The sequence below is a fragment of the Oryctolagus cuniculus genome, chromosome 9, assembly GCF_964237555.1.
Source record: "Oryctolagus cuniculus chromosome 9, mOryCun1.1, whole genome shotgun sequence".
In the NCBI taxonomy this organism is placed as follows: domain Eukaryota; kingdom Metazoa; phylum Chordata; class Mammalia; order Lagomorpha; family Leporidae; genus Oryctolagus; species Oryctolagus cuniculus.
In genome coordinates, this window is record NC_091440.1 from 97736982 (window position 1) to 97764754 (window position 27773).

The following is a 27773-nucleotide window of genomic DNA, read 5'->3' on the forward strand; positions in this document are numbered from 1 at the left end:
CTAAGGGCTCAAGCACAGGTCACAGAGAACGTAGCCCCCAGAAGGAGCTTCGGAAACAATTTCTTCAAACACTTGGCCTTTGAGTCTCTCCTCAAATGTTGCCTTTGAACCTCAGACTTTTCAGAACACAGTAGCACACTAGCTCTGGCCCCGGGGAGCCGCCCTCCCACTCTTGCCCCACTGGGGGCGCCACACACCTTGCTCTGTTGCTGGACTCCAGCGCAGAGCCCACAGCCCACAGCTCCGGGTGCTTCCTGAGCACAGCGGAGCTGAGGCGCCCAGGGGCCCAGCCAGGCCATCCCTGCAGAACCCCGCTCCCTCTGACTGCCAGCCAAAGTGCAGGCTCAGACTAGACTTCTCTCCCGGCTGAACACTCAGGCTTCCCAGCATATTTAAACATTGAATTTATTTATTTAAAAGCAGAGATACAGTAACAGAGAAATCTTGCAAGTACTGGCTAACTCCCCAAATGTCCACAACAGCCAGGGCCCGGCCAGGCCAAATCCAATAGCTCAGAACTCCATGTGTGTCTCTCACATGGGTGGCAGGGACTCAAGTACTTGAGCCATCACCTCTTGTCACCCTGGGTGCTTACGAGCAGTGAGCTGGAATGCGAAGTACAGACAGACTTGAATCCAGGCACTCTGATATGGGATGTGGGTATCCAAAGTAATATTTTTTTAAGATTAATTTATTTGAAAGTCAAGAATTGTAGAGAGGAGGAGGAGGGGAGAGAGAGAGGGAGAGGGAAAGGGAGAGAGAGAGAGAGAGAGAGAGAGAATCTTCCATCCTCTGGTTCACAGTGGCCAGGTGGAAGCCAGAGCTTCACCCGGGTCTCCAACATGGGCGGCAGGGACCCAGGCACTTGGGCCTTCCTTCACTGCTTCCTCAGGCCATTAGCAGGGAGCTGGACTGGAAGTAGAGCAGCCGGGACCCGAATAGGCTGGCCCCCCAAGTGGTGTCTTAACAACTGCCCGAACCTTGCCCCCTACCCCCAGCACATACATCTACGCTGTCTCTTGCTAAAAGCCATCTGAGGCAACTTCCTGGCATGTCTGGCCCTCGGCCTCTCCCAGGCAGGGCACAGCCCATCTAGCGAAAGGGGTCCCGACTTCCATCAGGCTGCTGTCCCGGCTCCCAGCCTTGCCCGCCAGGCTCTCCCCATCCACTCCCTTCCAGCACTCACCCCACACGCTGCCCCCATCTAGGAGCTGGGAGGCCCCCATAGCTTGACTCAGGAAACCAGCTGCTCCTTGTACCCCAATTGCCCAGCACATGGTAGGTACAAAACACAGACTGAATGAATGGACACGCGGCCACGAGCTCCTGGGAATGGGCTACGGCTTCTTGGGGTGGAGGATGGTCACACAGAACTAAGATGTGTGCACTGGAACACCGCACACCAAGTCTACATACAAACGTGCGCACGCCCGGGAGCACACCCCCACGCTGGGGACCCCGGGGGCTCTAGGAAGAGGCCAGCCCCTCGGCGGCTGCTCTGTCTGACCCCTCGCCCTCCCAGCCAGAGTTCTTCTGCAGCTCTTGGAAGAGGAGCTGGTGCTGCAGGCTTCTCAGGCTCTCCAGGTCCTCGGGAGAGAGGTGCTCGGCGGGGCCCTGCTCCCCCTCCTCTCCGTCCTCCATGTCGGCATGTCCGTCGGGGGGCTGCGGGGAGCTCCTGGAGATGTAGCCCTGGTCTGACTGCACTGACTGCCGCTGCTCTTCCTCGTGCGGCGTGTACAGGTCTTTGAGGGCCACGGCGGGCCTCTCCCACCCCTCCTGGCCGGGGCAGCTCAGGCTCTGCTCAAACAGCGAGACCATCAGGCCTTCCAGCTGCTCCCTGACAGCCCCAGCCAGCGGCTCCGGTGACGCCAGCGGCTCCGGTGACTCCAGCGGCGTGCTGCAGAGAGGCGAGTCCTCTGGGTCCAGGGGGAGGAACAGGAGGCTGTTCCGCCGGGGGCCATGGCCCCCCAGCAGTGGACAGACCTCCCCCTCCTCCACCACAGCCAGCCGGCTTGCTGTACTGCTCCCGTCAGCAAGGGGCTCGGGTTCTAGCACGTGGGTCACGGCGACCTCCTGCCCGGGGAGCAGCACGGTGCGGAGGGCCTGGGCCGCCAGCTCCCCCTGGGGCTGTAGCTGAGGTTCCAGCTTCGACGGTCCCCCTTCGGCCTCGCCGACCAGCGGCTCCACTGCCACACAAGCCTGGCAGGCAGGCTCCTGCAGTAGGGGCCTCTGCCTGATGATGCCGCCCTCAGGGGGCAGCAGCGGCTCTTCAAACACCTCTTCGTCCAGGGACAGGGGGTCCTGCTCATCCGCCGAGCCAAGGTTCTCGCACTCAAACCAGTTGGGGCAGCGGGCCTGCCACTCCTGGAACCTCTGCACGGCCTCCTTGAGCTGCCGGCCGCTGGGGCTCTGCAGGTAGTTCTCCCCCGTGAGCTCCCCGATGCGGTGCATCCGGCCAGGCTCGAACATCTCCAGGTCCTGGATCCGGAAATAAACCTCCTCAAACTTGTCCATGAGGGGGTACCTGGGGGTGATGTTGAAGAGGTCGGGGACGTCGCTATCACTGCTGATGCCGCTGAAGTAGCAGACGACGTAGGTGCCGAAGCAGGCCGGCTTCTTGAAGTCTGGGAGGATCACGTTCATGGCCACCGTGAAGAGGTCTCCCGCGGGCTTCCAGCGGTCGCACCGCAGCTGGACGGCGGGCTCCTCGCGGCCCAGAATGGCCTGCCACTTGGCCCGCGTACCTCGGGAGCACAGCACGATGATCTTGGAGTCGCTCTCCACCATCTCTTGCTTCTGGCGGCCCACCCAGGTCACGACCCCCACCTCCGAGATGACCTGTTCTTCCAGGAGGTCCAGGGCCACCTCGGTGCCGCAGGCTGTGAGCAGGAACTGGGCGAACTTGAGGACCACGTCCACGTAGAGGGGGTGATCGGCTGAGTAGATGATCCAGACTTTTCTTGGCCTCAGGGGTGGGGGGGTCAGGTCAGCTGCAGGCGGGGTGCCTATGGGAAACAAGGGAGGCAAGACTGACACACACACAGGCTGAAGGCAATGACCCCTCTGGCCAGCTCAGGAGGGGCTGTGCCAAATGCAGAGCTTGGATCCCACCCCTCAGCCTTGGAAACACACCCGAGGCCTGCTAGAGGAAGCCTAAATGCTGCCATTTCACCCTATTTTGGCTATATGAAAAAAAATTACAGTCCTGTGCCTCGAGGGAAAAAGAATCTTTCTCTTTGATTCCCACCTGGCCTTTGGCCGAAACTTGAGGCTTTTTAATTGAAAAATGAAAAAAGGCACAAAGGCCAGCCTGTGGAATAAACACCTGCTCTAGGGAAGGCCTCCTTTCCAAAACAGGGTGCCCTCCCTTCTGCTCCTTGTCCGAGTGACTGAAAACACAGCACTCTGGGCCTGGCTATTTGGAGGGCCCTGAAGGCCCTGTGTGGCCTGCAGAAGGTAGGCTCCCCCTGAGGGGACTGGGAGTCAGCTCACAAAAGGTGACCCACCCCCTCATCCCAGAAGACCCTCCACCACGCCTTTAACACACACACACACACACACACACACACACACGCCAGCCCCCAGGAACCAGGAAATACTGACCAGTGAATCTGGTGTCATTACCACGTTTTTCATGAGATCCTGTAGGGAAAAGAAATACACTGGAGTGGCTCTTTGGAAAGAGAAGCAGGGACAGGAGCGCTGCCCTGCACTGACGAAGGGCAAAGGGTCGGTGGTTGCTCCAGGCCTTGGCCAGGGGCAGGGTCTGATGGTTGTGCAGGTGCGAATCCTGGGTCTGTGACCTCACCTCTGCAAGCCAGTCTTCCTCTGTGGGGCGGTGCGTTACCTGACATCACATATGCTAACGTGCCTGGCATTTCACATGCACTCAATCAGGTGGGCTCACTGGGATTGTTTGTAGTAGCCGGGACCCCCAGAACAGTGCTAGGGACCTCCACCCTGGCCCCTGGCTTCCCGGCAGTCTGGCCATCAGTAACAGACTCCACTGGAGGGAAAGCTCTCTCATTCCCAACTCTGTCCTTGCAGGAGACATATATATATGTACACACATACACACACATATATTTGTGTGTCTATATATGTACACACACAGATTTTTACTCTTTTTTGTTTGGAAGGCAGAACGACAGAGAGATCTATCTACTGGGTTACTCTCTAACAGCCAGGGCTGTACAAGGCAAAGCCAGAAGCCTGGAACTCAAGTCTTTGTGGGTGGCAGTGACTTGAGCCTTCGCCTGCTGCCTCCCACAGTGTACATTAGCAGGGAGCTGCAACTGGACGCAGAGCTGGGACTCGAACCCAGGCACTCTGTATGGCCCAAACACCTGCCCCTCACAATACTTCCTTCTAGAAGCAGCCCCCAGCAGGCCCACTTACAACATTTCCTCCCAGTATTTTTGAGGTGAGGAGGGGAAACCAACAGAGTGAAGCAACTGTTCCCCTCAGCGACGGTGAGGAAACTGTGGTGAGGGAGTTGGCTTCTCAGTGGCAGCTGGGATGAACGAAGCTCACAGGTGACCGAGCCAGGGACTTAGACGTTTCATTTCAATCCTCACTCTTTGGGCCTTTGCCCACAACTCTCAGAAGTCGGTGAACAGGGCTGGTGTGTGGAGCAGTGTGTTAAGCTGCTGCTTGTGACCTCTGTCACACACACAGGAATGCAGGTTTGAGTCCTGGCTGCTCTGCTTCCAACCCAGCTCCCTGCTAGTGCGTCTCAGAAGGCAGCAGATGACAGCCCAAGTGCTAGGGCCCCTGCCACCCACGTGGGAGACCAAGGTGAAGTTTCCGGCTCCTGGCTTCAGTCTGGCCCAGATCTGGCTATTGTGGCCATTTGGGGAGTGAACCAGTAATAGAAGATCTCTCTCTCTGCCTGTCCCTCTTTCTCTATCATTCTGCCCTTCAAATAAATAAATTAAAAAAGAAAGACAGTGACATAACCAGTGATGTTTTCCCTTTCCTTCATCAAGCAGTGTAGGCTATTTAGAAAATAGTCAGAGGTCTTAGTGGTACTCCAAAAGTTTGTGAACAATGCCTTTAGAAGATGAGTATATTTTGGTGCAAAAATCTTTGAAATCCATATGCATTTCTATGAACTTTCTGAAGATTTTTCACATACATGCTCTTCTAAAAAACCTGTCATTTAATTCTGTTTCACATGAACTTTTTCAGTGGGCTAATCCTTTGCCTGTGGCAACAGCATCCCATATGGGTGCTGGTTCGAGTCCTGGCTGTTCCACTTCCAATCCAGCTCTCTGCTATGGCCTGGGAAAGCAATGGAAGATGGCCCAAGTCCTTGGGCCCCTGCACCTGCATGGGAGACCAGGAAGAAACTCCAGGCTCCTGGATTTGGATTGGCTCAGCTCTGGCTGTTGTGACCATTTGGGGAGTGAACCAGTGGATGGAGGACCTTCCTCTCTGCCTCTGCCTCTCACTGTCTATAATTCTATCTTTCAAATAAATAAATAAAATCTTTAGAAAAAAAGATTTATTTAGGGGCTGGCGCTGTGGCATAGCGGGTAGAGCCACTGCCAGCAATGCCGGCATCCCATATGGGCACTGGTTCGAGTCCCGGCTGCTCCTCTTTTGATCCAGCTCTCTGCTTTGGCCTAGGAAAGAAAGTGGAAGATGGCACAAGTCCTTGGGCCCCTGCACCCGCATGGGAGACCAGGAAGAGGCTCCTGACTCCTGGTTTCGGATTGGCTCAGTTCCAGCTGTTGTGGCCATTTGGGAAGTGAATCAGTAGATGGAAGACCTCTCTCTCTCTCTCTCTCTCTCTGCCTCTCTGTAACTCTGTCTTTCAAATAAATAAAGAAATCTAAAATAAAAAAAGATTTATTTACTTGAAAGTCAGAGTTGCACAGAGAGGAGAAACAGAGAGAGAGAAAGAGATCACCTATCTGCTGGTTCACTTCCCAAACGGCCACAATACCCAGGGGTGGGCCAGGGTGAAGCCAGGGGCCAGGGGCTTTTATGGGTCTCCCACGTGGGGATGCTGGTGTTGCAGGTGGTTTTACCCGCTGTGCCACAGCGCCAGCCCCTGCATGAACTTCTTGAGGTCACTTCATCAACAGCAGAAATGAAACAAACAGCCCCCGACACCTAGAGAGTCACATGGCTTATTAACAGCAGCTCTTAGTTATGTTTCCCGACTCCCCCAGCATGGCTACCACACCACAACACCGAGTGGTTACTACCCCATCCTGCAGAGCCTTGGTCAGCATGGCAACAGCTTCTCCAGGGCCATACAACCAGCCCTATGACCACGTTCTCTCCAGCTGTCAGCACAGGAGGAGGCCACTGACTGACAGCCACCAGTACCACCCAGCAAGCACACTCCTGGACTGTCTCATGTGCTCTCATGGAATCCTCCCTTCAGCTCAGGCAGTCCCATTTTACAGAGAAGAAAACCGAGTCTAAGGTTTGTTAAGTGACTTGCCTCTGACTGGAGGTAAAGTAAGGTACAGCTGGAGTCCACACCCACCCCCTGGCCCAGAGCCCAGAGCCTGAAGCATCACTATCACACTGCTCTTCGCCCAGACCTCAGACGCACAGGTCTGGGGGTTGCAGGATGGGCTTGTTCAGGCTGCTCCACTTGCCTGGCTGATCGCTCCTGAAGCAGGCAAACTCTACGCTAGCTGCTTCCAATGTGTTTATTTTAATAAAACTGATTTTAGTAGCAACAAATGTAATGGTGGCTAAGAGATGCTGAGCAAATATCACAACTCAAGTTCTATGCTAAGGACTCTTGTGCCTTATTTCAATTCTTCCTTGTACACGGCCCCAGCAGTAGGTGGTAGGGCTGGTATCTGAGCCCAGGTCCTAGGTTCCCAATAACTGAGTTGGAGGTGTGGCATATAAAGGGCCACATCTGTCCTTAAAATTAGCAATTGAAGAGCTGAAGGGTCCCCTGTGGGCACAGCCTCACAGAGAGGGTCTAGAAGGAGGAGAAGGGAGAAGGTTGGGAGAAAGCAGGGAACAGGGGACAAAGCCCCAGGCCCAGGCCCCTTACCAGAGATCCTCCACGTCATGCAGATGACCAACAGGATGACGGAGCCCACCAGCATGATGGAGATGCCTGTGATGAACACGTACACCCACAGCGGGACAAAGTCTGCAGGGCGTACAGCACCGTGAGCAGCACGTGGGGGTTCCCGGCCCCTCTCCCCGACCCTTGGGCCCTGCCCTCTTGACCCCCTCCCCCAAGATGTTCCTTGACGTCACAGGTGACCTCACCACCCCTGCCCCCACGCCAGCCTCTGGCTCAGCCTTGTCTGCTTGGCTCTGGATGAGGCTCAGGCAGGGCCTTCTCACAAGGTCCCCAGGGGCTCCGGCAGCGTCCCGGGAAGGAGATCTGAGCTCACCTGCAACGGAGTCTGCAATGAGAACACAGGGAAAAGGAAAAGCAGTCTTCTTAGTTACGGGAGCGACCACAAACAGCAGTGCTGAAGCCTCTGATGACCCTGGCCCAGCCCCTGCGCCTGCTCATAGCACCGTGTGGATATGGGTTAAGGGAAACCACTGCAGGGAATACCCATGGCTGTGGGCCTGAGGACAGAAGCTCAGCTCCCACATGGGAGGCCGGGGCTCTCTCTCCTAGCCTAGGGCCACGTCTGCTGCTTCCTAACCAGTGTGGCTGTGGCCAAGGAAGTCACGGAGCACAGGCTTCTCAGTGGCAGTGCCGGGGAGGCAATGGGCTCCTGGGTCTCACGGGCTCAGGTCGGAACCGGGGGCTCGGCCGCGACCTCGGTGTGTCATCTTGGACAAGTGGCCTAACGTCTCCTCGGTTTCCTCATCTATGAACCTTGGGGTGGGAGTGTCTCCATTTCCCAGTATCCTCACAACTTGTGAGGATTAAAAATGAATGGTGTTGGGGCCGGCACTTGGTGTAGAGGGTTAAGTTGGGCTTGCAATGTTGGCATCCCGTATGAGCGCAGGTTGCAGTCCCAGCTGTTCTGCTTCCAATCCAGCTCCCTGCAAATGTACCAGGGAGAGCAGAGGATGATAGCCCAAGGACTTGGACTCCTGCCACCCATGTGGGAGACTTGGATGGAGCTCCGGGTTCCTGGCTTTGGCCTGGCCTGGCCCTGGTTGTTATGGGCATTTGGGGAGTGAACCAGCAGATGGAAGATTCTCTCTTTCTGCCTTTCAAGTAGATGAAAATCAAACAAAGACAAAAACTGAACTGTAACTCTGAGATAGTAAAATCCCATCCTTCAGTCAAGGAAATAGAGGATCTGAAAGGCTCAGTACTTTGCCCCAGGCTGCACAGCTAAAGAGGCAGACAGGAGTTCGCCCAGGAGTCCGTGCCTAGAACGCCCCACCCAATACCCCAGGTGTAGAATCAGCTCTGGCTGCCGACCCCCACCCCCAGGGTGACCCGCCCTGGACAGCCCCGGCCGTCCTACCTGGAACATAGAGGATTTCAGGGCAGGAGACGGTCACAGAGTGTCTGAGGCAGTCGTTCTGGCAGCTGCTGAAGAAGGGCTGGATCTGGAGAGCAAGAGCAGAGCAGGGGCACATGAGGCCCTGCGGCTCTGTGCAGGCAGAGGCAATGCGGCAGCAAGGGACCCGGGCTACTCCAGACTGTCCGTGTGGCTTTAGGCCAGGGCTCCCATCAGCAAGAGAGGGCAAAGGACCCCTGTCCACAGGAGGCTGGAAGAACGGCGCAGGAGAAAGGCAGACGGCGCCTTGCTGGGCAGAGAACTCTGGATGGTAGCAAGTGCTGGGTGCCTGTGGGGAGCACGAGTGCTCAAGCCGCCCTCCCTCCTCACCTTGCCCAGCCAGCAGGAAGGCCCACTTGCGCATGCTCTCCTTCACCTGTCTGCACACAACTCACCCACCTGCACCTGGTGGCGGCAGCACCACTCGGAGCTGTGCAGAAAGAGCGTGATGTTGCATCGCTGGTGGAAATCCTCCCGTGCGGGCTGCAGAGAGGGGAGAGGCCAGGTAAGCGTTGCTGATTGAGAACTCTGCAGCAGCGCCACATGGAAGCAGTGCTGCTCAGAAAACCCAACGCTTCCACAGGACGGGGAGCTAGTTGTTAAATCTCCCTCTGGCTGCTGGAGACCAGGGGGACACAGCAGCACTGGACTGCACAGCTGCAGGGAACAGCATTTTGTACTAACCCAGCTCCATTGGATTTCCCCTTTGTCTTAACCCCGACAGTTCTCTGGTCCTCAAATCCGTTCTTGAATAAAGTGGAATAAACATGGCAAAAACATAGAGAATGGGACAGAGAAGCCTGGAGGGCTGGGCAGGGCAGCATCGACTCTGTTTCTGTCAGCTACAGAATCAGCTGCAAGACCACAAGAGAAGTCAGCTACAGTCACCTACGAGAGCACCTCAAAAGGTTCACAAAAACTGGATTTAAAGAGAGAAACTTACATTGGTGCAAAAAAAATTTTGAAATTCATTTTGTTATGATGGGCATTTCTATTAACTTTCAAAAATTATTACTCATTTGAAAGGCAGAGACAAAGATCTTCCATCTGCCAGTTCACTCCCCAGATGCTAGCAACAACCAGGGCTGGGTCTCCCACGTGGGTGGCAGGGACCCAGCTACTTGAGTTACCCCCTGCTGCCTCCCAGGGTGCACACTGGTGGGAAGTTGGAACGGGCAGCAGAGCTGGGACTCACACCCAGGCACTCCAAGACTGGACGTGGGTGTCCCAAGCAGCGGCTAAACTGCCACGCCACACCCTCACCCCTCCACGAACATTGTGAGGAGCTCTCGTCTCCCTCAGCATGGAAAAGGGCAAGGCGCTCCATGAGACCACTGCTGACTGAGCAGTCTTGGGCTCCGAGTGGTGAGAGAGCTCGGAAGGCTGAGGATTACCGCAGGTATCTGATGAATGTGCTCGAAGCAGCTGCGGTTCTCGGCGTGGGGAAAACTGTTCAGCAGCAGCAGGTAGTGGGCAGACTCGTTCCACAGGGTGAAGCTCACCCGCAGCTGCTGGGCCTCCAGCGTCTCCACGGTGATGCTGGGGTCCCATAGGCTGCCTGCCAAGGACACACAGCAGGTCAGAGGGAGGAAGGGTGGGTGTGCACACACACACTGTGTGCATGTACCCGGCAGAGGTCCGCCCGGGCCAGCCACAGCTACCTGAGCTCACACACGGCGTGGTCATCTTCATCCTGGGGTCCTCGCAGCCTGCCAGCCCAGAAAGAAGAGACATCATTAAGCCCTTGCCTTAGGAGGTTTGTTCATCCAGACTCCTGATGCCAGGGGAGGCACAGGACCAGACCGCTGCCACTGGCTAGTGGACCCCAGGGTTAGGGGCTGCCCGGGCTGTCCCATTCTGTCTCTCCGTGGGGACCCTTATTCTTCCTAAGCTTGCTTTGGGTGACCAATCTGCCTTGGGTCACTCCTAATTCTTGTCACTGCATCTGCACTGGCCTCTCCAGAGCTGCCGCTGCCTTTGACAGGCAGAGCTGCACGGATGCCCTGCTGCGTTGTGCTTGTGAGTATCGCCTCAGTGACTCAGCAGGGCTGGGAGGGCATCGATCTGTCAGCACTGCTGGCCCATGAGCGTATCTCGACGACCACCATGGCAGTTACCTTCCCAAGCCCCTCTGCACTTGCCCGCCCCCTGCAGTGGTTTCCCTCTGCTTAGGACGGACGATGTGTGATAGATGTGTGATAGGTGTGAATAACCAGGAGGACAGGGGAGGTTCACTCATGCACCACGTTCTTCTTGAACATCTCTTGTGCCAGGCACTGTATAAGCACTGGAATACAAGCCCCAGCACTCAGGAGACTCGATTCTTGGGGAAGAGGTCAACACCAGCACAGCGGAAGCCTGAGACGTTGTGCCAGGAGCAAAGGATGAGCCCCATGCAGAAACAGACAGAAGAGTAAGCAGGCAGTGTGTGTGTGTGTGTGTGAGTAGGTGTCCAGGGATGAAGATTTTAAGGTTTTAATTTGAAAGGCAGAGAGAGACAGAGAGATCAATCCTCCACCCTCTGGTTCACTTTCCAAATGCCTGCAACAGCCACGGCTGGACCAGGTCAAAGTCAGGAGTCAGGACCTCAATGTGGGTCCCCCGTATGGGTACAGGGACCCAACTATTTGAACCATCACCTGCTACCTCCTAGGGTGCATAATAGCAGGAAGCTGGAATAGAAGGTGGAGCCAGGACCCTAACCCAGAGACTCTGACATGGGATATGAGCACCTTAACCATTGCACCAATGCCCGCCCCATCGCCACCCTCAACAAGAACTTCCTGACCAGCTACTGCATGCGAGAGGTTCTGAAGATTACACAAAAGGGAAGACCCAGACCTTGTCCCGTAGCTGGCTTTGAGCACCTGAGATGTGGGGAGGGCAGAGAGAAGAGGCACACATAGCAAGTGAGGGTTTAGAAGGTAACCCAGCTGTCACCATGGGCAGCATGGAGGAAAGGAGAGGAGGGTGTGTCACCCCAGGAGGGGTGTTAGAGAAACGCAGGTGGGACACGTTGACAATGGTGGAGGCTGGGGCTGGCCTGAGGCCAGGGCTACCACCCTCCTGAGAGTGGCCTGTTTCCCAGACACGTTCCAGGCAGGAAGTAGGCGGCTTCTCTCTCAAGAACTCTTGGGAGTGTGGGCCAGTACCTACGGCAGTGTCATGAGAGAAGGGGCTCTGTTTTGGGGAGTACAGCCTGCAGCCATACATCAAGGAGCTGGCTCCCAGTGCCTGGTGACTGTGGCTGCTGGGGGAGCTGTGTGTTGAGGTTCGGCTGAGCCACCAGTTGGTTTCCTCCCACAGAACCCCATGGTGAAGGCAATGGCTGGGCAGGATACTCTTACCGGGCACAAGAACGTTCCTGGACTGGTGGTTTGGGTCCCCATCGGGGATCGGCTTGGGCAGGTGGTGAACAGTCACCTCGTACTCCTGGCCAGGTTCCACCACAAAGTTACTGAAGCTAAAACGCCACTGAAAGGAAAAGAACTGGAAAGGTTACACGCACACCTCTCTCATGCACTTGGGCTCAAAGCACCCCCTTCCCCACCAGCTCCCCAAAATCAGTCAAAAATAAGACAAACTCCAAAATCCAAAAATCTGAGATTGCATCAGTATATCTGTATTCTAGTTTTTTTCTATATATATATATATTTGTTTTAGAAAAAGAATTTGAATTCTTATTTACTTGAAAGACAGAGGCGGGGAGTTAGCTAGCTCTCCTATCCACCAGTTCACTTCCCAATGGCTGCAATGGCCAGGCTGAAGCCAAGAGCTGGTAATTCAACCTGGGTCTGACACACAGGTGGCAGGGATCCGACTACTTGAGTCCTCACTGTGGCCTCACAGGTGTGCATCAGCAGGAAGCTGGGATCACGAGCAGAGCTGGGACTCAAACCCAGATACTCCGCTATGCAGCATGGGCACCTCGACTGCTGTGCCGAACACCCACCCATGCCTATTTCATACATCTTTTTTTTTTTTAAGATTTATTTATTTATTTGAAAGTCAGAGTTACACAGAGAAAGGAGAGGCAGAGAGAGAGAGAGAGAGAGAGAGGTCCTCCATGCAATGGCTCACTCCCCAGTTGGCTGCAATGGCTGGAGTTGTGCCGATCCGAAGCCAGGAGCCAGGAGCTAGGAGCTTCCTTCGGTCTCCCAGGCAGGTGCAAGGGCTCAAGGCCCTGGGCCATCCTCTACTGCTCCCCCAGGCCCATAGCAGAGAGCTGCATCAAAAGTGGAGCAGCCAGGTCTTGAACTTGCACCCATATGGGATGCTGGCGCTTCAGGCCAGGTGTTAACCCACTGCACCACAACGCTGGCCCCTATTTCATACATCTTAGATGTGGATCTCATCAGTGGGTACTGGAGTCATAGACAAAAGAATTGGACAAGTGGAAGTAGCCATTCCCCTCCCATCAGCCTTCTCAAATTCTGGACAATGAGTGAATAGGGGCTGAACCAGGGGACTTGGAACTGTCAGAACTGGCATATAAGAGGCAGCTACAAACTCCTTGTTAAATGACTCTTTCTCCTTAAAGGGGAAAGCCAGGGTTCTCTTGAAAACATTCCAGGGCCGGTGCCATGGCTCTCTTGGTTAATCCTCCGCCTGTGGCGCCAGCATCCCATATGGGCACCGGGTTCTAGTCCTGGTTGCTCCTCTTCCAGTCCAGCTCTCTGCTGTGGCCCAGGAGTACAGTGGAGGATGGCCCAAGTGTTTGGGCCCCTGCACCTGCATGGGAGACCAGGAGGAAGCACCTGGCTCCTGGCTTTGGATTGGCGTAGCTCCAGCTGTAGTGGCCATTTGGGGGGTGAACCAACAGAAGGAAGACCTTTCTCTCTGTCTCTTTCTCTCTCACTGTCTAACTCTATCTGTCAAATAAATACAAAAAGAAGAAAAAAAACGTTCCAGAGCAGGAAAATGTAGAGGGAGAAGGAGATCCTCACCTACCTGGGCTGCACAGCTAACTGAGTTGTGCTGAGTTGTTTTCCGAATGGCTCGGAAGAACTCTCATTCTCTCCTCTAAGTAGAGTTAGGAACCTGTTCCTCCCCTTCCACACAGCAGCCAAGTTTGGGGGAGGCTCTGCCTTGCTACTTGTGTTTGTGGGACATCTCGCCTGTTGAAGAGGGCTATTTGCAGATTTCAACCAGGTGTTTTCAAATTAGAGCATGCTCCAGAATCATGTGGAGGGCTGTGGACCCCAAGAACTGGCCTTACCCCAATTTCTGATTCAGAATGCCTGGGTGGGGCTTACAATATAAAATATGAGGGTAGGGACTGACATGTGGCAGAGTGGGTAAGGCCACCACCTGCAATACCGGCATCCCATACAGGCGCCAGTTCTAGTCCCGGCTGCTCCTCTTCCCATCCAGCTCTCTGCTATGGCCTGGGAAAGCAGCAGAAGATGGTCCAAGTGCTTGGGCCCCTGTACCCATGTGGCAGACCCAGAGGAAGCTCCTGGCTTTGGATCGGCCTAGCTCTGGCCATTGAGGCCATCTGGGGAATGAACCAATGGATGGAAGACCTCTCTCACTCTCTGCCTCTGTCTCTCTGTAACTCTGACTTCCAAGTAAACAAATAAAATCTTAAAAAAAAAAAAAAAAAAAAAAAGAGGGTACTTCAAAATGTCCATGAAAAATGGAATTAAAAGGTGAGTTTATTTTGGTGCAAAAAATTCCAAAATCCATGCATAGTTTTTTCAAAATATGCATTTTCCCTGAAATGTCTGAAGATTCCTCATATGTATGGATTCCAAATTTTTTTTTACATCAAAATAGACTTGTTTATTTGAAAGGCAGAGAGAGTGAGTGAGTAAGTGTGTGTGTTAGAGGGAGAGAAGGAGAGAGAGAATCTCCCCATGCACTGGTTCACCCCACAAATGCCTGCAACAGCCTCAGCTGGACCACGATGAAGCCTGGAAGTGGAGACTCAATCCAGGTCTCCCATTTGGGTGGCAGGGACCCAAGCACATATGCCATCGCCTGCTGCTTCACAGGGTGTGCATTAGTAGGAGGCTGGAACCGAGAGGCTGAGGTGGGACTTGAACCCAGGTACTCTGACATGGGATGCAGGCATCCCAAGCAGCATCTTTTTTTTTTTTTTAATTTATTTATTTGAAGGGCAGAGTTTCAAAGAGATAGAGAAAGAGAGAGAGAGAGAGACAGAGAGACAGAGAGAGAGAGAGAGAGATCTCCCATCTGATGGTTCACTCCTCAAATGGCCGCAACGGCTAGAGCTGGACCTATCCGAAGCTAGGAGCCAGGAGCCTCCTCTGAGTCTCCCACATGGGTTCAGGGGCCCAAGCTGTTGGCCATCCTCTACTGCTTTCCAAGGTTGTTAGCAGAGAGCTAGAGTGGAAGAGGAGCAGCTGGGACACAAACCAGTGCCCATATTGGATGCCAGCACCACAGGCAGAGGCCCAGCCTACTACACCACAGTGCTGGCCCCCAAGCAGCATCTTAACTGGTACACCAAACACCCTCCCCTAAACTTATCTTTTTATTTTTTAAAAAATATTTATCTATTTTCAACTATTTGAAAGGCAGAGAGAGAGAGAGAGAGAGAGATATCTTCCACTGGCTGGTTCACTCCCAAATGCTTGCAACAGCTAGGGCTGTGTGGGTGATCCTGTGGGACTGCCTGCCCTGCCCATGCGGGAGGTTGGGAGGGACCCCACAGCCTGGCTGCTGGCAGGCAGCAGGAGCTCCAGGCCCATTTCCCCCATCCTTCCTTCCTGTTGGAAGCCTATGGCTCTGCCTTTACAATTGATAAACAGAGAGCCGATAAGCAACTCCCACATTCCAGAAGTGGGCAGGTTGTACAAAGCAGGCCAGGGGCCTATGTGGCCTACATAACCTATAAGTTGATTGGTTAGGGGTCTTTTGGCATGCTGCCCCTTCTGCCCTATAGAATCGCCATTACTACCCCAGGTTTTTTCTTCCCCTCTTACCCTATAAAAGTCTGTGCCTGATTGCTAATAAATGGACATGCTCATCAGGCTTGTCCCCGGTGTTTCTTGTCGAGAGACACTGTGGCTCTTCCAGCCCGACAGGTGAGGGTCTCACACAGAGAGCTCTACCTCAGGGCTGGACCAGACCCAAAGCCAGGAGTCCAGAACTCCATCCAGGTCTCCCACAGGTGTGGCAGAGGCCCAAGAACTTGAGCCATCATCTGCTGCCTTCCAGAGGCATTAGCAGGAAGCCGGATCAGACTCCGAGGAGCCAGGATTCAAACTGGTACTCTGATGGAATGTGGGACTCTCAAGCAGAGTATTAGCTGCTACATAAAATACCCATCTCTGAACTTATCTTTTAACCCCATTTTCCAAGCACTTTTTGAAGTATTCACATACACAAACCCCGGGTGGCTGCTGATGCTGTTGCCCCAGGGCACATACTCTGAGGTCCACTGCTTTAAGCAAACTGAATAGGCAGAACGTTCTCCCATCTGGCGGTGAAACCACCGCTGGACTCGCAGCTCCGCGCCACCCACAGCAGCCCTTTGGTCTGGACACCGTGTTTTATTCCTGGTGGCCATCACCAGATTAATTCCAGGTGCAAACAAAAATGGCAAGAGGCAGGGCTGTGGAGGTCATGTGCCAAGTCCACTTCCTCGCAGAGTGGAAAGGGAAAATGGGGAGAAAGCACAAGGCTGGGAGGTCAGGGAGGCGCCCACAAACACACCACCCGTCTTGGAAGCAGCCTCCATGGTAAATCTGCGCCTGCCTTTGGGGGCAGGTCCACACTGGGGCAGGGAAGGGCACACGCTGCACTCACAAGCTCTGTCCTTACCCGCCTGTGGTGATGCTTCAGTCTGGAGAGAAACTCAAACTTGACACATAATCGCTCATTGGTGTTCAGCTGCAGGATGGATAGCTCTGCACCCTCCAGGTATAAGATGCTGGCTGAAGGTCAGAGTGCGGGAGAGGAGACAAACAGATGCAGCTCAGCCATCATAACCACAGGGTGTGTCACTTCCCTCTCTGCCATGCTTGCTCACTTCCTGTCTTGCCTAACTCTCTGCTTCCTGTTCCTCAGATCACTCTGGGGCCTTGATTCGCCTCTGCGTGTGGACAGTCACATCTACCGGACAAGGACAAGGACACCTTGTTCTGGGCTCTCAGTGAAGGCTCTGCACATTTCAAAAGCAGAATATTTAAAGCACATTCGCTAGAGTAACATGTGCTTCTTTTACTTTTATTTATTCATTTGAGAGGCAGAAGGAAAGAGCTCTCATCCACAACAGACAGGGCTGGTCCTGGTCTCCCACACGGGTGGCAGAGACTCAACTACTTGAGTCCTCACCGCTGCCTCCCAGGGTGTGCATTGGCAGGAAGCTGGAGCCAGAAGCACAGCTGGGAAGTGAGCCCAGGCACTGTGACTTGGGACATGGGCAATCTTAACCACCAGGCTTTGCAAATCTGTGGCTTGGGAATGGGCAACATGGCATGGGTATCAAATGCAGCCTTCCCACCACCCTTCCCCACCTGCAGCCAGCAGGGAGCATTCAGGCTGGGGCTTTACACGGAGAACCTCCTCCATGCCCTGTTCACTGATCTGGGCTGGCTCTCACAGCACCTTATCCTCCCAGTTCTGCAACACAAACACTCTCTGAAGAGGTTCAGGGCATGTGTTTTCAAAAGTGTTGGCCTCTAAATGAAGGGAAAAAGCAGGCTGGCCAATATGTTACTGTTTTCCCAGTAAGTATCTGGCACTGTAGTCCTAAGATTAACTACTTGCCCCCCTCTCCCCAGAGTGATAATCAGACTGCAGGAAGGCCTTTTATGAAGGACGGCGTGATGAAAAGATATTACTGGGGGTTGCTATCTAAAGTGCAGAAAAAGCATTAACTGCATGCAACGATGGGTCCTTCCAGCTCTGAATCTGGCTCCTGGTGTCTGAACACAGGCTTGGGAACCCAACTCTGAATCAGAAGGGGCAGGTGGTATGGAAGTGGCAGAATCCCATGATACGCCCACTCACCATCTGTCTGTAGCATCCATTCGACGTGAACCACAGGGACAAGGTCTCCAGACCGGGTGTAGGCCAAGTGCAGCTGGATCTGGACATCTTTAGGTGATGAGGGGGTCAGGTTTCGAGGGTGGATCCAGCTGTCATCCAGGCAGGTACCTGGCAGGGAAAGGCGGGAATCAGAGTTGAAACTGAGGCCCTGTGTTGGCCCGGCAGCAGGTCCAGAGAGCTCCACTACCACTATTCCAGTACTTGCCTGGGTTATTGCAAAGCTCTGATGTCTAAAGGGCATTTTAGGAGCCAAAAAAAGTACGCAGGTTGGTTTTTAGATGAAGCAGTGGTTAGAAATACGGCCCAGGAGGGATGAGGTATGTCAGGACACTTGAAATATGCACCTTTTCTGGAATTAAACAAAACCTGACCAGCAGTACAGGTGTCTGTGACTTTCCACAAGCAAGTTGTGGTGACTAAAACTGGCTTACGGCTGTACTAGGGCAGCACCCAGAGAATCCTTTCCAAACCCAACCCACAGTTCCATCCCTCATTTCCTGACTTTGGCTTCCACGCAGGCAGTGCAGGTACACACATCCAGGGCTCTCCACAGTGCCTCCCACGGAGCGTGCAGCCACACGGGCCCCGGGGTGGGATGGTGGGGCCCGTGTCAGAACTCAGCACGAGGCGATCGCTTTATAGCACAGCCACACCAGGAGGAACAAGGGGAGATGACTTACTGTTCTTCACTGTGCAGTTTAGCTCCTGTGGAGAAAACGAAGGTGGCAATTACAGCCGGGAAGGAACTTCACTCACATGTCGGGCCCCAAGCTCTGCCCTGGCTCATTTCCAAGAATAGGATTCATGGGATGCCCATGCACTTCGGGAGGGCGCTCTGGGGAGGGGCCTCTTCTCACAGCATTCTCACCCCACCCAACTGGGGAGCCGGGATGACAAGAGGCACAGCGGATGGCAGCAGGGAACTGGGGTTTTAGGAGGAAGTAAGGTTACGACCCCGGGGACTTTAAAATTGTAAGACAGAGAGAGGATGGCAGACATCTGGCACAGTGGTAAAGCCATGGCTTGGAAAGCCTGCATCGCAAATGGAGTCCCGGCTCCATTTCTGATTCTGGCTTCTTACTAATGCACACCCTGGAAGGCAGCAGGCTCAAGCTACTTGGGTCCTTGCCACTCGTGCGGAAGACACAGACTGAATTCTGGGTGCCTGGCTTCCACCTGGTCCAATCTTGTTTGTTGCAGGCCTTTGGGGAATGAACTAGCAAATGAAATATGGCATAAAAGTAAAAAGACTTAAAAACTTATCTTTTAGTTCCATTTTTCCATAAACATTTTGAAGTTCCCACATATATGTATTCAAAGATTTATTTATTTATTTGAAAGGCAGAGAGAGAGAGAGAGAGAAATATCTTTGCTAGTTACTTCCCAAATGGCTACAGTGGTTGGGGCTGGGCAAGGCGAAACCGAGAACTCCATCTGGGTCTCTCACATGGGTGGCAGATGCCCAAGTACTTGTGTCATCGTTCACTGCTTTCCCAGGTGCATTAGCAGGGAGCTGGATCAGAAGTAGAGCAGCTGGGACTCAAACCGGTGCCCATGTGGGATGCTGGCATTGCAGCATTGCAGGCCATGGCTTAACCTGCTATACCACAACATCAGCCCCCTGACTCCACTCTTGATTCTAGCTTCCTGCTAAGACAGACCCTGGGAGCCAGCAGTGATGGTTCAAGTACTTGAGTCCCTGCCACCCATGTGGGAAACCTGACTCCTGGCTTCAGCCTGGCCCAACCAGGACATTGTGGTCATCTTGGGGATAAACCCAGTGAATGGAAGATTGCTCCCTCTGTCTCTGCCTATCTCTAACTCTGCTTTCAAAGTAATTAATTAATTAATTAATTTTAAAAAGCCAAGCTGAAAAGAAAGGGAGCCACTGATTAACCTGCAGACATTGAGTGCCAGACACCAGACAAATACTTTTTCAGGTACTTGGGCTCCTGCACCCATGTGGGAGACAGGGATGAAGCTCCTGGCTCTGGCCTGGCCCACCTATGCCCATTGTGGCCATTTTGGGGGTGAACCAGCATTTGGAAGATCTCTTTGTTTCTCCCCCTCTCTGTAACTGCCTTTCAAATAAACAAAATAAATATTCAAAAAAAAAAAAAAAAATGGAGCCAAGACTCCAAACCAGGCACGCCGATGTGGGATGTGGGATGTGGGATGTGGGATGTGGGTGACCCAACCAGGCATCTGAAGGGCTAGGCAAAAGCCCACTCCCAAAACAATCAGAATTTTCAAAAATATTCCTAGAAGACAAAAGATCTTGCTGGGAACAGAATAAAATTAAATCAAACAAAATTAAAACAGCCCTCAAAGCTGAGAGGACAATGCAGCATGGAAACTATGGAAGAATAAGCAAGCACAGAACAGAAATGAACACTGTGAACACTTTCTCTGAAAGCTGAGCAAATTATAAACAGATACAGGAAAAATATGATTACAGAACTAAATTAAGAAGTACAAGATATGATTAATTGGACTTCCAGAGTCATATTACAGGAAAACAACAAACAGGAAAAAATTATTTAGGGAAAAACCCAGAAGGGCAGGCACTTGGTGCAGTGGTTAAGAGATGGTTTAGGGACCGGTGCTGTGGCATCGCGGGTAAAGCCACCACCCGCAGTACCGGCATCCCATATGGGTGCCAGTTCAAGTCCTGGCTGTTTCTCTTCCGATCCAGCTCTCTGCTGTGGCCTGGGATAGCAGTAGAGGATGGCCCAAGTCCTTGGGCCCCTGCACCCACATGGGATGCCCGGAAGAAGCTCCTGGCTCCTGGCTTCAGATCGACGCAGCTTTGGCCATTGCAGCCATCTGGGGAGTGAACTAGTGGATGGAAGACCTTTCTCATTCTCTGCCTCTGCCTCTCTGTAACTCTGCCTTTCACATAAATAAATAAATCTTTAAAAAAAAGTTATGTTTACAAACTATTTTTTTTAAAAAAGAGAGATGGCTTAGGATTCCTGCATCCCACCCTGGAGTGCCTGGGTTCAAGTCTCGGCTCTGCTCCTGCTAGCATGCATCCTGGGAGGCAGCAGGTGATGACGCAAGTACTTGGGTCCCTGCCACCCACGTGGGGGATGTGGATGGAGTGAGTTCTGGGCTCTTGACTTTGGCCTGGCCCAGCCCCAACTGTTGCAGGCATTTGGAGATTCAGTCAGTGGATGGGACATCTGTATATCTCTCTACCTTTCAAAGTAAATAAATAACCATTTAAAAGAAATGTGCATTTTCCTTGAACATTCTGAAGACTCCTCATATCTGTTAATTGAGGAAAAAACATATGACAAATCTGAGAGAAAAGTCTAAGCTAGTTGTATAGAAGAAATACGCTTGCCTTAGTCATGAAGAGTACTTACTTGATATAAAAATATAAATGCTGATTATTGATTTAGCTGATTATGATATAACAGAGGTGACAAGTGGTAACAGTTAATGTAGTTTTCTATTTAAAAATTTTAATATATTTGAAGTTTTTACTTTTTGATTTGAAAGGCAGAGAGAGAGAGAGAAAGAGGTCACATCTACTGGTTCACTCTCCAAATTCCCAAAATAGGGCTTGGCCAGGAGAAAGCCAGGAACCTAAAAGTCAATGCCACATAGGTGTTAGGAACCCAAGCACTTGAGTCATACCCACTGCTCCCAGGTATGCAGGAGCAGGAAGCTGGAATCAGAGCAAAGCCAGGACTCAATCCCAGCTACTCTGATAGGGGATGCAGGTGTCCCAAGTGGTATCTTAACCGCTGCACCAAAGGCCTGGCCCTGTTAATTTTTATCTATTGTAGATAATGCCTAAAATTGATAAATCTAAAATTAACACTATCGGTGCATTTAGAAATATGGAGGCTAGGGCCAACAAAAAGAATTCCTTTTGGCACAACATAGTACTCCCTATCTGTGCAGACACCAGTGTAGACATACTTACTGCACTGCCAGTCATCTAAAAGGACAGCACAGCAGTGGGGGTGTAGCCTAGCAGTTAAGATGCTGGTTCCGATGCTGTGTCCCACATCAGAACACCTGGGTTTCATTCCGGGCTCTGTTCCTTATTCTAGCTTCCTGCTAATGCTGACCCTGGGAGGCAGCAGTGACGGCTCAAGAAATTTGGTTCCTGCCACCCATGTGGGAGATCGGGATTGAAATTCTGGCTCCTGCAGCCATTTTGGGAACCAGTAGATGGAAGCTTGCTCTGTCTCTCACATAAATAAATAATAAAAATATAAAAGTATAGCACAATTGTGTACAGTACATAGTACTTGATACTAATAAATGACTCTTTCTGGTTTATGCATTTGCTTTACTATACGTTTATTGTTCCTTTAAGAGTATATTCCTGGGGCTGGCACCGTGATGTAGCTGGTAAAGCTGCCACCTGCAGTGCCAGCATCCCATATAGGCGCCAGTTTGAGTCTCTGCTGCTCCACTTCCCATCCAGCTCTCTGCTATGGCGCCCCCAGGAGGGAGACCAGAAAGAAGCTCCTGGCTCCTGGCCCAGCTCTAGCAATGGCAGCCAACTGGGGAGTGAACCAGTGGATGGAAGACCTCTCTCTCTCTCTCTCTGCCTCTCCTTCTCTCTTTGTGTAACTATTTTAAGTAAATAAATAAATCTTTTTTAAAACAAGGAGAGAAAACTGAATCATATAAAATGCTCAATTAAAACCACAAAGAGAAAAGAAGTGGAAGATTAAAATAGGAACCAGGGGCCTGCTATGCTGTGGTGTAGCAAGTAAAGCTGCTGCCTGTGGTGCCGGCATCCCATATGGCTGCTAGTTTGAGTCCCGGCTGCTCCACTTCCCATTCAACTCTGCTATGGCCTGAGAAAGCAGTAGAAGATGCCCAAGTCCTTGGGCCCCTGCACTTGTGTGGTAGACCCGAAAGAAGCTCCTGGCTCCTGGCTTCAGATTGGCCAGCTCCAGCTATTATGGCCAACTGGGGAGTGAACCAGCAGATGGAAGACCTCTCTCTCTGCCTCTCCTTCTCTCTGTAACTCTGCCTTTCAAATAAATAAATAAATCTTAAAAAAAGGCTTTTTTTTTTTCAAAAAAAGAGTATATTCCTTCTACTTACAAAAGTATTCATTATAAGACAGTATGCCTTGTGGGCAGACAGCAGCTTCACATATCGCATGTGGACCAAGTCTCTTGACTGTACCAAGAGATCACAGCAAGTGACTGATGTACACCATATATGTCTGTGTAAGAACATGTATGACGTTCTCATGGTGACAAAATCACCTAAGGACACAGCCCCCAGGATGTTCACTGTTTACTGATTAACAAAAACCTCAAGGCACAGGGACTTCAGTTCATTGGCCCAAGGTCCCAGAGAGCTGGCACTCAAACCACACAGTTTTGCTCTGGAACCCAGGATCTTAATGCTCCTAGTCTGCCTCTTTAAACACAAACAGGAACACCCAACACTGGGAGGTCAATATTGTCTTCGGTGGCAGTGAAGACCAAAAGGAAGAAATGCAAGTCTCCATTCAACTGTGAGTGCCTGAGAGGCGGGCTCTGAGGCTGCAGGCTTAGCCCTCACTCACTACTCACTACCTGTGTGACCGGGGCCAACACCTTGCCTCTGCAAAGCAGGGAATCATGCGGCCTCCAAGGCTGTTGCACGAGAACTGTGTGTTGAGTGAGCATGGACCGAAGGCATGGTTTTTTCACAACATGCATCTTCCTTGTGTTAGGAAAAAAAATTGTTTTGCACAAAAATAAACTAGTATGTTTCATTCCATTTTTCCAGAAACTTTTCTAAGTCCCCTCACACACATGAGCCACGTGCACAACGCCTGGCTCTGACAAAGCTCCAGGCAAATGCTCTTGCATGGCTGCAGTGTGCCCAGCCTGATGCTCTCACATGACCAGCGGGCAACGCGACCAGTGTGGCGAGGAGCTTCCTTTCCCAGAGGGGGGACACGCGCTCCTCACAGGGCCGGGTGCGGGTGACAGAGGAGGTTGACCAGCCCAGGTCTTCTGAGTCTGAGCCTCAGGCTGTTTGCAGAGTGCCAGTGGACGTTATACAGACTCCTGAGAGAGACAGCCTGGCCAGAGCAGCGAGCAGCCAGGACGACCAGCCAGAGGCAAAGATCGAGAAGCCTGCTAGCTTTGCTGGTTCTGTTGCTGACTGCAAACCCGGCCCTGCCTGCCCAAGGGCCTACACCACACTTGAATGCCCATGGAACACGATTTTTACACTCTGGAGGGTGGCATGGCTGCAGGCAGCTCTGGCTCCCAGCAGATAAGAGGGTTAAGCCCAACAGTTCTTCTACTATCACAAGTCAAAACCACAAGCAACGAAACACACATCCTGTTTATGAAGTTGTATGCTACCATTCACATTACCAACTCCCAACTGTGGCTGTCTTTCCCTGTGGGTTTTGCTGTGGGCTGGCAGTCATGGGAAATGTGCAAGAAAGCCCAGGCAGTGGGAAGGGTTCAACCAAAAGATGGCACCAGGAAATGCGATGACTTAGGGTTTGCTGGGGTTTGGTTTCTGCAGGGAAACCAGCGCCCTCTGGGACTGGGGCTATGGCTGGTCTCCTGGCTCTTCAGGCAGAGGTAAGCACTCATTCCTTCACTCATTGCTTTGTTCTTTCACACATGAATTAGCCCCAGCACTGGAAGCCACCTCTGTCTGAGAACAGAGTCACTGAGCCCTAAACCCCACTAGGCTTTTACATGTGGAGTCTTCAAAAATTCATGACAAATGTATACTGAGAAAAAATCAGAAATGTGTTTCAAAAATGTTTGTGCCATAATAAACTTATCTTTTCTTTTGAATTAGTCATGAAGCAGACAGACGGAGAGTAAGCTCATTCCCGAAAAGGCTGCAACGGCTGGGGCTGGGCCAGACTAAAGCTGGCAGCTGGGAACCCAATCCAGGTCTCCCACGCGGGTGACAAGGGCCCAACTACTGCAGCCATCACCACTGCCTCATGGGGTGGGCATGAGCAGAAAGATGGCATTAGGAGTGAGGTCAGGACTGGAACCCAAGTTCTGTCCGATATGGAGTGCAGGGGTCTCAAGCTGAGGCTTAACCCTCTGTGCCACAATGCCCACCCTGAACTTCTTCTTTTTTTTTTTTTAAGATTAATCTTATTTACCTGAAAGGCAGAGGGAAGAGACAAAGAGGGAAGAGAGCGAGCTTCCATCTAGTGGTTTATTCCCTAAACAGCTGTAACTGCTGGGTGGAGCCAGGCCAAAGCCAGGAGCCAGGAATTCCATCGGTCTCTCAAACCGGTAGCAGGAGCCCAGGCACTTGGGGCATCTTCTGCTGCTTTCCTAGGCACAGCAGCAGGGAGCTGGGTTGGAAGCACAGCAGCTCCAGTATGGGACATCTGCACTGGAAGCAGCAGCTTACCCCACTGTGCCACAACACCGGCCCCTATTTTTTTTTTTTTTAATGTTTCTTTATTCTTACTTGGAAGTAAGAGTCAGATAGACTCTCTCTCTCTCTCTCTCTCTCTCACACACACACACACAGAAAAAGAGATCTTCTATCTGCTAGTTCACCCCCCAAATGGCTGTAGTGGCCAGGGCTGGGCCAGGCTGGAGCCAGGAGCTTCATTCAGGTCTCCCATGAGGGAGGCAGGGGCACAAGCACCTGGACCACTTCCTGCTGCTTTTCCCAGGCCATTAGCAGGGAGCTGGATCAGAAAGGGAGCAACTGAGACATGAACCGGGGCCCATATGGGATGCCTGGTGTCACAGGTGGCAGCTCTACCTGCCACGCCACAATGCCAGTCCTTAAACTTATCTTTCATTTCCACATTCCGTAAAGTTTTCGAAGTACTTTTCTATTCGGGACAGTTGTGAGGGCTCACTTTGAAATGGTGCAACTTGTCTTTTTCATTGTGGAAATGAGGAATCCAGGCCCACACAGCCTAAACTACCCAAGATTGCGACAACCATCAGTGGTGAAGTCGGCATGGAAACCAGGTTCTACTGAAACCCTCTCTGTGCCCCGTGGCATCAGGAAAAACTCCAGAGGAGGGCGAGAAGAGCAGGGCTTTGCTGCACAAGGATAAGTCAGTGGAGTGGGGAAGCCATTGTCAGTGGAGAGTGAGTGGGTATAGGTGTGAGAGGACGGCAGAGGTCGGGAGCTTGCAAGCAGGGTGGCCAGCACACCTGGCTCACCAGCCCTGTCTCCATCAGCTGTGTCCTGCTTCACTGTGCAATTCATGTCCCCACCCTTCCAGCCCAGCTCTCACACCCTGACACCCTGGAGACTATCTCCCTTTCCTGCCACACAGACCCCCACCTGTGGCCACACCCCTTACCCTGTCCCACTCAAGGGCCTTGGCCAAGCCCTTGTCACCACCGCTCAGTGCTGCCCAAATGTCTTCTCCATGAAGAACACCCCAGCTGGCACTCTCTCGACGCCTGTCCCCTCACCCGCTGTGCAAAGAGCAGGGCTCCAGGCTGCCCTGCAAGCCAGTAGCCTGGCTCCCAGCCGGGTCCCGCGTGGACGACGCGAGGCCTTGGACACCAGGGTCCCAGGAGCACTTGTTTACAGTTTCAGTTCCTAGCGGAGGACTTTCGCTTTGCAGGCACCTGACAAACGGTCAACAAACAACTTCCGCACCGGGTCTGCAGGAGGACCTGGTCAGCAAGCGCCTCCCGCCTTTCCCCAGTCGTGCCAGTCACAAGGACATTTCCCAGCAGCGTTCGCATTGCAAACACCCCCATCCCCCCCACCTCAGCTGTGCAGCAGTCACTGGCCCTCCACCCTCTTTCGGTAAGCCTTCCACAACATTAGCCAAGGAGCATCAGCCCTGGGCTTCACAGCCTCTGACTCAGACCTGAGCCCTATTCCTCCGGGTCTGCGGTGGGTGGTGAAAGGTACAGAAAGCAGAAGGGGGGGGGGGGGGGCTACCTGGCAGAGAGGAGGGTCTTTGTGGACGGCACGCTGTTTTTGTTGTTTCTTGTTGAAGACGGCCCTGGTGCCACGCGACAGGCAGGCGTGTCACTGCCAGTGGACCCAGCAGGCTCCTACTGGACAGCTACCCACTGGCCGATGGCACACTTAGCCCATTTCCAGACCCAGGTTGGGGGTGTGGACAGTGGGGTCCTGATAATCAACCGCCCCGTCCTCAGGGCATCGCCCTTTAGGGACAAGGCCGTTCCCTGAAAGATCAGGCCACTCCGCGCCCCAGATTCCACCCCCCACCCCCGGTCCCGGCCAGCATTTTTGCTTCAGGACCTAAGTGGGGTGCCCCCGGGGGCGGGGCTGAGGTCCGTCGGGGACGCCCCCTTCCGCACGACCGCACCCGAATCCCGGCGCAGAGTTCAGGCCACAAGGCAAGAGGGGGCGCTTCTGGGCGCGCGTTCAGCCTACCCCGGCCGCGCGCGGCGAACCGCGGCCCAGGGCCTCGGTCGCTTCCCTAAACTCCACGGCCCTGGCGGGGCCGTCACTCCCGCCTCCCGACGCACTTTGGCAGGTCACGCTTTGCAATATGCGCCGCACGACCCCCTGCCCTCCAACTCCCTCTTCTCCCTCACCGCTCCTAGGGTCCTCCCCAGCGCGCTGCGTTCTTTATGGCCAAACCCCCGACCCCTCTTGGACACCCTCGCGCAGGTTTCCCGCGCCCCTGCCCGGGCGCGTCGTCCCCGGTGGCCTGCCCACATCAGCCTCGCTCGTCTGGGGCTCACCGGCTGCGAGCAGACGGGCGCCGGGTGGTCCAAGATATGCAGAGCGGCGCGGCCCGGGGCCAGCGCGCCAGAGAGAAGGAGCAGCAGCCACAGCGGCGGTCCCCGGACAACGGGCGGCCAAAGGCTCGGGACCCCCATGGCGCGGCACGGTGGCGGGGGCGCACGAAGGAACGCCCAGGGGTTTTTCCTCAGGCGGAGAAGCCCAACTTTACTGCGCTCAGCCTGCTTCCGGCTTTTTGCCCCGGCCGGAGGCGGGCCGGGTGGGGGCGGGGAGTGGGCTGGGCACCGTCCCTCCGCCGGGCCCGCCCCGTCCGGGCGTCCCTGGCGCGCGCTCACCGCCCTTGACAGCGCGCAGGCGCCCTGGCCTCAGCCCGCCTGTGCGCTTCTCCTCAGACTTAGTTTCCGCGCGCGCCCGGCGACTACCCCAATGTTGGGATTGCTCGTACAACGCTCAACTCGGCACTCGAGGAGGAACATTTTCTTGGTCCGGTCCCGTTGCCTCCTCCCCCCCGCCGTCTTCAAGGGTCCTCGCTCCGCGTTCCCGCGTTTTCCCTTGTGCTCAAGCCGAGGGCAGCCCCAGCTCCCAGCGGCGGTGAAACACTTGCGAGCTCGGGGAGACTGAGTG

General features: G+C 53.4%; 1 protein-coding gene across 3 annotated transcripts; it reads right to left on the reverse strand.

Annotated features, from left to right (window-relative positions):
• Positions 1–391: 391 nt before the first annotated feature.
• IL17RA (interleukin 17 receptor A) lies at positions 392–27412 on the reverse strand. 3 transcript variants are annotated; one of them, XM_008259876.4, is made up of 13 exons: positions 27149–27412; positions 18164–18188; positions 17445–17591; positions 16254–16366; positions 11810–11936; positions 10124–10171; positions 9857–10020; positions 8862–8945; positions 8427–8511; positions 7383–7394; positions 7031–7132; positions 3604–3642; positions 392–3005 (listed from the first exon to the last, which is right to left on the reverse strand). In XM_008259876.4, exons 1-13 carry the CDS (start codon positions 27284–27286, stop codon positions 1468–1470), a joined length of 2622 nt encoding a protein of 873 aa, XP_008258098.2. In that variant the 5' UTR covers positions 27287–27412; the 3' UTR covers positions 392–1467. The 3 variants fall into 3 exon arrangements, with proteins under 3 accessions (XP_008258098.2, XP_051706058.2, XP_008258099.2); XM_051850098.2 differs by lacking the exons at positions 18164–18188; positions 27149–27412 and adding an exon at positions 18019–18145; XM_008259877.4 differs by lacking the exons at positions 18164–18188; positions 27149–27412 and adding an exon at positions 17986–18135.
• Between the last annotated feature and the right edge of the window lie 361 nt (positions 27413–27773).

Coding starts and splice junctions, on each gene's coding strand:
- IL17RA (XM_008259876.4), bottom strand. CDS start 27,286: ATGGGGGTCCCGAGCCTTTGGCCGCCCGTTGTCCGGGGACCGCCGCTG. Junction 18,189..27,148: donor CGCCCGTCTGCTCGCAGCCG/GTGAGCCCCAGA, acceptor TTTTCTCCACAG/GAGCTAAACTGCACAGTGAA. Junction 8,512..8,861: donor GCTGCCGCCACCAGGTGCAG/GTGGGTGAGTTG, acceptor CTTGCTCTCCAG/ATCCAGCCCTTCTTCAGCAG.